Source organism: Abramis brama (assembly GCF_963993115.1).
Source record: "Abramis brama genome assembly, chromosome: 12".
Taxonomy (NCBI): Eukaryota; Metazoa; Chordata; class Actinopteri; order Cypriniformes; family Leuciscidae; genus Abramis; species Abramis brama.
Genome location: NC_139974.1, coordinates 29,142,099 through 29,151,444, shown reverse-complemented (window position 1 = coordinate 29,151,444; position 9,346 = coordinate 29,142,099). Strand labels below are relative to the sequence as shown.

Sequence of the window (9,346 nt, the reverse complement as noted above, 5' to 3'; positions counted from 1 at the left end):
ATGAATTAAAATAGTTACTTTTTTATTATTATTACCTGATATGCTCAAAATCTAATTTGCACTTGTTTTATTCCTGTAGGTTTGGTGGGTTCTGACATCTAACTTCTGTATTGTTGACGGCACATTGACATTTCTGCAGTTTACCCACAAGAACAAATCTTGAGTTCTCTCTGTTACCCTTATATCCAGGGGTGCACATAGCTTTTTTGCCGTGGTTCTCATGGAAGCACCTGGTAATTCTGCTTGCTACTCACACTTTACGCGGCACACTTATCCTACAAGCTATCGTCATCCCTTTCCTCCTGACTGCTCTCCTCACTATCTTTTCCACTATTCTCCTCACAGGGCGGGAAATGAGCGCATGGAAATTAGTCCTGTATTCATTTAATTCTGAATTATTCTCTTCAGCTTTCTCCCGTTGAATGCTTAATCATTGATCGCCATGATTTTGCCCACAAGTGCACTCTCACCTCAAGTGTCTCTTGTAACAGTGTTGGTGGGCAGCTATAATGACTTGCTTGTTTTAGTGAATCGGTGACGTTTAATTCATGTTCATGTTATTTGAACGCTCTTTCTTTAGCAAGTGTGGCATCGACTTAAAAAGGGCATTAAGAACTGGGTGGTTCTCTTTTCACAGAGCTCTTGACCGGTGCGGCGGCTGACTCAACTGAAGCAGACAATTTATTGTCTAATTGCCTCTCAAGAGTGTAATCACAGTCACCTCCTGCAGCTTCAAAAGACCTTCTGGAATACAGCACGATTACTTAGTACTAAAAGAGTGTCTTCTAAGAGACTTGCAGGTAAAAAGAGAAACAGCTGGTAAACAGTGATTTTAACCACTACGATGTGTTCCTGGATCTTTTGTTGGTCCCAGAACAAAATTCATGTCAAGTCCTAACCCTATCCCTTATCCCTAGCCATTAGCTACTCCTAAAGTCAGAAGGAATTGCTAAACCTTGATAGGAATGTTATTCCAGAACCAACAAGGATCTTGGATCCTGTCCTTCTTGGTGACAGTAGCTATAAGGAAACGTTTTTTTGTGTTTCCTATTTCCTCTTCTTTCTTCTCAAGCAGTCTGTTGTCTTTGGTTTTTCATTCATTAATGTTTTTATTGTTCTTATTGTAAGTCTCTCCCCATAGGAAATTAAAGAGAGATCTCTTTAATACCTCCATTGTTTCTCCTAGACTGCAATGAGATTACATAGAGTGCAAATGAAGACTGTGGCTTAAGGCTGCTGCTTCTAAGATTTTACTTCTGCGAATATAACTAACTGTGCTCGGATTTGCCAAGATTCTCAAAAGTCTGAAATCAGATGAAAAGTCAGACATATCAGTATGAAGTAAAACATTTTCTTAATATTTTTCCAAGACCAAGTATCTGAGCTATGCTAACCACTTAATAAATAACATAAAATCAGAAAACACATTTTCCTCTGGGTGTCTAATCAGTCAACACCATTAAACCATATCACTGAACCTGCCACACACTACATTGGAGACATTACTGCGCTTGCTGGATCTCTGTCAAGCACACCACTCCCTTTCCTCTCTCCTCCCTTTTCCTCTTCGCTTCGCTTCCCTTCACATTCTTTTGAAGACTTTCTTTTCCTCTCTCCAACACACACTCCAAGAAGTCACTTCTGAGAGCTTGCGCTCTGCCTCGCTGTCAAACAAACACTGGTGTTCTACCGTGCGCTCTCTCTCTCTCTCTCTCTCTCTCTCCGTATCTTTCTCTCTCTCTCCTCCTCCTCTCACACGCTCTCTCGTGCGTGCCTCAGTCGCTTTCCGCTGCTCAGTTCATCATGTTGGCTGGAGAATGCTGCGTGCGGCAGCGCTCTCACTCCTGCCCTGGCGCAGGACACATCTGTCCCACCCGCCGCCGCTGAGCACTCTTACAGAAGAGGACGAGCCAGAACGGCAGCAGCAGGAGGAAGAGGACGAAGACGAAGTCTCGGGGGTGAGTGCCGGGGTCCAGCCGGACCACATGTTCCAACAGACAGTTTACCTGCTGGACGGTCCGGAGGACATGGTGTCATCCGGGGGGCTGAAGTCTCCAGACTGGGTGTACGAGTCCTACTACCGTATGACCCAGCAGCATCCGCTCATCGTGTTCCTGTTGCTCATCGTCATGGGAGCTTGTCTGGCTCTGCTCGCCGTGTTTTTTGGCTCTGGACTGGTAAGACTATTTTCTTTATCCACCTACTACTCTGTTTGTACTTTTCTGTCTTGAATTGGACCACAATGCTCCTTCTATCTTAAGTCAATGGTTATCAACTGGTTTCACTTCAGGACTTTCATTGGACATCATGTTGTGACCCAACAGTTAAATCCAAAACCTAAATATTTGTGTGCCAAAATGCTTTTCTTTAACCTCACGTAGTTCCATTCATGGTTTACAGGATGAGGCTATATGCCGTGCAACCTGTCCATGTTGGCGTCTAATTTGGCTAGCTAACAGATGAATTTGTGCCAAAATAACATTGAGTTTGATTGGACACTTATTTTCAACAACAACAAAAAAACATTGGAAGCACTTTGTCTTTCCTCTTAAAAGTTGATAAGCCAGGTTATTTTGCTTCTTTAACTATACACAATTATGTGGTTGTTTGCATTTACCATGAAACACAAAAAGAGACATTGACAGAAGGAGTTCTGGTCACTCTTTTTCCTTTAATTATAATAAATGTGTACTGAGGCATTCAAGCTTAAAAAAAGACAAAAGTACCATAAAAGTGTTCTTTGACTTTTGTAGTCATACCATAGCTTTCTGTGAGCAACAGACCAAAATACAAGTCAGTATTTGAGAAAAGTCGAGATGCCCAATTTCTGAACAAATTGTTCGTTTGAGTTCTTTTTAGTGTATCATTTGATCCAGTTCACAAAACTGTCTGAATGATTCATTCATGAATCGGAAATACACGGTTCACAAATTAAATTTTCTGACTGTTAACAGATCATTGGGGAAGATTTTCAGTGTGTTCCTTACATAAAGCTGTCATATGACTTTAGTTTACTTGGAATAATAGTCCTAAAAACCACTTGTATAATACATTTATGTCAGTTCTGAAGCTTGACAGCTTCAGTTCCCATCCATTGTAATTGCGTGGAGACCAGCACATTTTTCAGAATTTCTTCTTAGGCATTCTTCAGGTTGCAATGACATGAGAGCGAGTAAACAATGACTGAAAGTTCATTTTTAGGTAAACTGTCCCTTTAAGATGTTTTTGTTTTGAGCCTATTTTGGAAGGCTATTCATCTTCCTCCCTCGTCCCACAGTTGTGGTTGTGGTAACGCTGCATAAATGGGGTTTTGGTCTATGAGAGAGTGTTTTACTTGCGTGTGGGGAGTGCAGCACTCTCTCTGTGTCTGTGTGTGTCTCCTTTTTTCTCTGTGGCAGATTGTGTGAATCTCTTTGGTAAGAGAGCTGTTTCTGTGAGCTGCACTTCTGCAACCCTCATTTTCACCTACTGTTTCACTCGTTCTCTCTCTCTTACTCTCTTTCTCTCTCACCAGATGCTCAGTTGTCTGTGTTTATGTGTAATGGGTTTGTAGATTATTGCAGTCGGTGCATTTGAACTGCACTGTCAACCCTATAACATTGCCTCAAAGTAATAAACTAATCTCTGTGCATAATTAAATATGGTGAACTTGACCATTTAATTTAACTAGTTAGAAGACTGAACTCTGTTTTGGAATTAAAACGTCTATTGATTCTAAACTATTTGCACATCACTCCTCCTCAGAGATGGGAAAACTATATTTCAAAATTGACTTGTCAGTTGGTTACCTGAAAAACGAATCGGCTTAAGAAAGCTCTGTGCAATTAGGGTTTTTGGTTCACCTGACCCTAAAAGATGCATTTGTTAGAGAGTTACTGTTTCTCAGTTACTGCTCGTTTTGTTGTAGGAAAATAATACTAAGATGCAGTAAATTGATCAAAAGTGACAGTAAAGAAATGTATCATGTTACAAAAGATTCTGTTACAAATGCTGTTCTTCTTAACTTTCTATCCATCAAAGAATCCAGAAAAAAAACATATCACCTTTTCCTCAAAAATATAAAGGCGCACAACTGTTTTCAGCGTTAATGATAATAAGAATTGTTTCTTGTGCAGAAAACCTGCACATTAGAATGATTTCTGAAGTATCACGTGACACTGAAGACAGCTGAAAATTCAGCTTTACCATCACAGGAATAAATTACATTTTAAAATATATTAAAATAGAAAGTACTGTTTCTGCTGTATTTTTGTTCAGATAACTGTAGCCTTGGTGAGCATAAAAGACTTTAAAAAAAACTCCAAAATTTTGGTGGTTTGAGAAAGGTTAGAGAAATGAAGCACAAACCGAAGAGAGTGAACCATACTGTGTCATGATCACATAATCACCTATTATTAAGGGGATTGCTAGCACAGTCCATCGTAGACTTTTTGGAGGGCTGGAATCAAAAGCATAGACTAAAGCCCAGCACACTGTCAGCATGCTAATTAAAGCATGGACACAAAAACAGAACAAATCTCAGTTGATCGACCTCGACTTAGTCAGCCACTGGACGGCAGGTCAACTGTCTTGACCATCCCTAGACCCCATTCTTTCAGACGGTCACATTTACTGCTCAGTGCTCAGGGACCACATCCTTCCTTTACACAGAGCCTGTGTGTGTCTGTGTGTGGTGACATCACTCTCCTGTGGTTTAACTGCGGGTATGTTGTTTTGAAGCGCTGAAGCTCTTATCTTGGAAAAAGCAGTCTGTTTTACAGACTGGCTAATGGGGCCGGAAAATGTCACAAAACACAAACTTTGCTTTATCGTTGTTTTTCCGTCCGTCGTGCCTTTTTGTTTCAGATTTGGGCAGGAAGTTCTGCCTTCTCCTCTCTGAATGCTTATCTTGTTTTTTCACAGCAAATTCTGTCTAAAGATTGTGTTGCCGCTGCTGCACTGAGAGATTAAAGATTGATGGAGTTGTGGTGGAGTTGTGTGATAACACGTCTGAAAACAAGAAGTTCCTACGTCTGAAAACAAAAGTTCACTCAATTAGAAAGACACATTAATCAGGTGCAAGCGACAAAGCGCTGGTTAATGAAAGTAGTTTTCCTTTTCTTTTCTTTTTTTAAAGGAAAACATTTATATTTTTATTATGGCCATTGCACACATTTTCAATATCTTGAGATGTCGATACATTTCACTTAACACAACTTTAGTTATATGGAATTTAATTATAACCAGTTGTAGACTATGTACTCAAATCAAGCACTTGAATTCAGATATCCTAATAACATATTATTCCTGTTAAAAGTATAAGTAATTATTTTCAGTTATACTTGCACAAACATGACGGTTTGGTATGTACCTCTGTATTGAAGTCACGGTTCGGTACGGGTTAGGTACAGCAGGGGGGAGAAAACTAAACACAAAATTTCCTCTTTTTCTTTCTTTTTTTTTAAATTAAACTTTTTTTTTATTTTAAATGTGTATATGTGTTTAAATAAATTATATTATAATTAAAATGTTTTAAAGGATAAAAAAAATATTAGCTAATGCTGTAAACTATGTGGATCCCTCAATTACACATTACTATAATACTAAAGGTTACAATTAACAACAGAGCCCAAATTATGACATTCACTTGCTATTTATTTTTAGATATATTAATCAACACTCAAATAAATAAAAAATGTACTGTAAATTGCACATCAGACAGGTTTTGCATTAACTTCTAAATCTAATTATTTCAAAGATTTTGAAATATAATCATTTACACTGGCTGACATAACTTTTCATGACAAATTTATTTAAACCTACGTTAAATAATCAAGACATTACTAACAGGTTAAGTAAATATAATGAATATGCTAATATAGTGCGTATACGAAATGCCTCTCTCTAGAGTTCATTTCTCTAGTGAACTACAACCTGCTGTCGACACTAAATGCCTGAGGTAAATGTAATGCTGAGTGAGATATTATTCTCAAACTGTTTTACTGATGTCTTTTTCCGTAGTTGAAACACTGGTTGAGAGATGTTAACATATCGATCGATCGTCTCTTCTTCTTCTTCTGCGCTTTTTACTGTTAGCAAACAGCGATGCATTGCCGCACTGAAAAAAAACCCTGATTATATTTAGTTATTTTCACTTGTTTGTAGACTTGAATGCAGGCTTCGAGGATCTCCTAGTTCTTGCAAAAAAAATTTAGTCAGACATGAACATTTTAGTGAATTGTTAACTAGAGATTCACTCTGACCGGATCATTGAAACAGCTGACTCGATGAGTTGTTGACTCGAGAACAGCTGCAAGTCCAGTTCACAAATTAATCATTCATTGTGATTTGCAAAACTATTTAGCTGGTTTATTGAATAGAATCAGCTTGTTAACAAATTCTACATCAATATCGTGCCTAAGAGAGGATGTCGAGTTCTTCAGTTTGAAATAACAAGAAAAGATAAGCTTTTATGAAATGTTGTGGAGTAAAAAGTACAATAGTATGCTTTGAAATATAGCGAAGTAAAAGTTTCCCAAAATAAAAATACTCTGATAAAGTACAGATACTTGAAACATGTACTGAAGTACAGTGATGAAGTAAAAATACTTTGCCACTGTCACAGATTGTAACTAAATATTTATTGTTCTCATGAATGAGTGTATGGTGATGGCAATTTTAAACAGATTTTAGGTTTATTTTTAGACATTTATTTGCTTAGATTTATTTAGATTTTGATTTATACGATTAGATTTGTACAATTTCTTAAGAAATTTCGATTGGTGCTTGGCCGTGTGTTGCTAAAACTAGTGTTCACTGAAAAAAACTACTTGTAAGATTTACTTAATAAAATCCTCGTAACAATTTGCACAAGTATATTTTAAGTAAATTTTACTGCCATAATATCAAGTACAACTTACGTGTCATTATCAAGTAAAATCTACTTAGTATTGAACGTAACGCTCATGAAGAAATTAAGTAAAAATTACCTATTTACATTTCATTTAGAAGCTATATTTATTTAAAGTAATTAAGTAAAGTTTATTTATTGTTTTATAATTAGGAAGCTTGCTTTTATGAAATTATGAAGTAAATCTTACCATTTAATGAAGTAAATAAGTAGATTTTATTTAAGTTTTTTTGTTTTCATTTACTTAGTTTTATGAAATTATAATACTCCCTACAATTATGTAAACATTGCTAATTTCTTTTTTATAAATAATCATGAACATAAATTAACATTTTCTCTATATTTTTCACAAATCACACAATTAAAATACAATTAAACAGTTTATTTATTTTTCAGTCATCAAAAAATTCTTCATACAAAAATGGACATTCACAGTCATCTCTTGACACAGGTGCATTCAGTAAAACTTCAGAATTATACTGTAACCCTTGTTTTAAACATAAAAATGTATTTAAAAAAAATTCATGCAAAACATTCAAAACAGCACTCTGAAATAGTGAACTTTAAAGAATACCATTACAACTTTAATGTATTAAAACATCAACAAATGAAAGTTTAAACAGTTCTATCATACCATAGCATTTAATACCACTTTATCTTCAATCTTTGAACTTTTGGGGAGAGTTTAAAGGACGAGTTTGGTATTTTACACATAAAGCCGTTTTCAGATCGTTTCTGATTAAATAGAACGGTTAAGATTGAAATTTGGACACATGCTTCTGGCCCGAGAATTTTCGGTTTCTGTGGTAGCAAAAAAAAACAAAAAACATTTCTGTTGGCGGAGTAATACCGTACCTCACAGCACATCCAATACAAGTCAATGGAGTTAGACAAAAACTATGATAAAACCTGTTGGAAAGCATATTTTACAGCGATTTTTGTGTGAGCACATCAGTGAACACCCCTGACCACTCGGTGAGTTTCACGTCTTTGTAAACGAAAGTTTAATGCGTTTTAGGAAGGATTGTTCCAGTGCACCTATGCATTCATCTTCGGAACACAAATTAAGATATTTTTTATTAAATCTGAGAGCTGATCACTTCTCCATAGGCTTCTAAGACACTATAACTTGCTGGCCCAGAAAATGTATTAAAGACATCGTTAATGTAGTCACTTGGACTATATTAACGATGTCTTTAATACATTTTCTGGGCCAGCAAGTTATAGTGTCTTAGAAGCCTATGGAGGAGTGATCCAGCACTCAGATTTAATCAAAAATATCTTAATTTGTGTTCCGAAGATGAGCGAAGGTCTTATGGGGTTGGAACAACATGAGGGTGAGTAATTACTGACAGAATTTTCATTTTTGGGTGAACTAACCCTTTAAGTGTAAAATACCGAACTTGTCCTTTAAGAAGGCTGGATACATCGATTGGATCTTCTCCATCAGCACCATGGACAACCAGTATTAATGATGTGCTGAGTGATGTCACTGCAGCTGTCCTCCTGCATACAGTTTAGAAAAAGAAAAAATATAATTATTTTGAGAAACAAAAATATAAAGTGACTTCATTATCATAACAGAATGAACACATACATAATCAAAACCATATGGTCTTTTTTAGTATGTTAACCCTTTGATGCGTACGATTAAACCGGTGTGATTATATAGTGCATTTCAGGCATTTAAATACACCTAAGTATAGTTACCACACACATTGTGTTTAGTTTACTCTCTTTTTTTCTCCCACTTCACCATATTCAGTAAGAAAATTCAAACTTTTCCATACAACAGTCAACGGTAACTTATAACGTTAACTTAACGTAACGTTAGGCCTAACGTTACTTCAGCAGGAAAGCGGTTAACGTTAATTTTAAGGCCTAATCATGTTAGCAAGCTACTAGCAGTTACAACGGTATCCAATCAGTTTGAAATTTTTACACGAAAAACAGTGTTTTATCTATAAAACTATTGAAAACTTTTCCGATTAAATATACGTTAACTAATGTAACTTAGGAAGTGAAATGTAAGGGTTATAACGTTAATGTACTGTGGATAACCCAGACGCGTTACACTATGAGGTCATGTTATAAGATGAGCATTAATGTTTATTGAGTCACGTAAACAAGAATCATCAATCAAAATCCACACAGACCCATGTTTTATTAAATGTAAAACAGAAAGACAAACTTACCTCAAACACGACAAAAAGCAGCCACGCAGCAGCTCACCAATCCGTCTGACCCAAAGTGGCAGTTAGACTGTCTTGTCCAAACACGCATGTGCGGATTCAAACGCGCTATACTTTTCGATTAAAATTTACTTAAAATTACTATGTTTATGTGAAGTGACTATAAAATGTTTAAATATTACAAGCAAATATATAATAAGATTTACTCTTTCCAACCAGTTAATTTATTACATGAATTAAATGTGTAGATATTTAAAATTTTACT

At 36.2% G+C, this 9,346-nt stretch overlaps 1 protein-coding gene across 1 annotated transcript in view; it reads left to right on the top strand.

Moving 5' to 3' along the window:
* The first annotated feature begins 1,571 nt into the window (after positions 1-1,571).
* adcy2b (adenylate cyclase 2b (brain)) overlaps positions 1,572-9,346 on the top strand; it is a 67,477-nt gene continuing 59,702 nt past the window's right edge. The window contains exon 1 of the mRNA XM_084131350.1: positions 1,572-2,177. Coding sequence (XP_083987476.1) covers positions 1,818-2,177 — 360 coding nt within the window. The 5' untranslated portion in view covers positions 1,572-1,817. The remainder of the gene's footprint in view (positions 2,178-9,346) is intronic.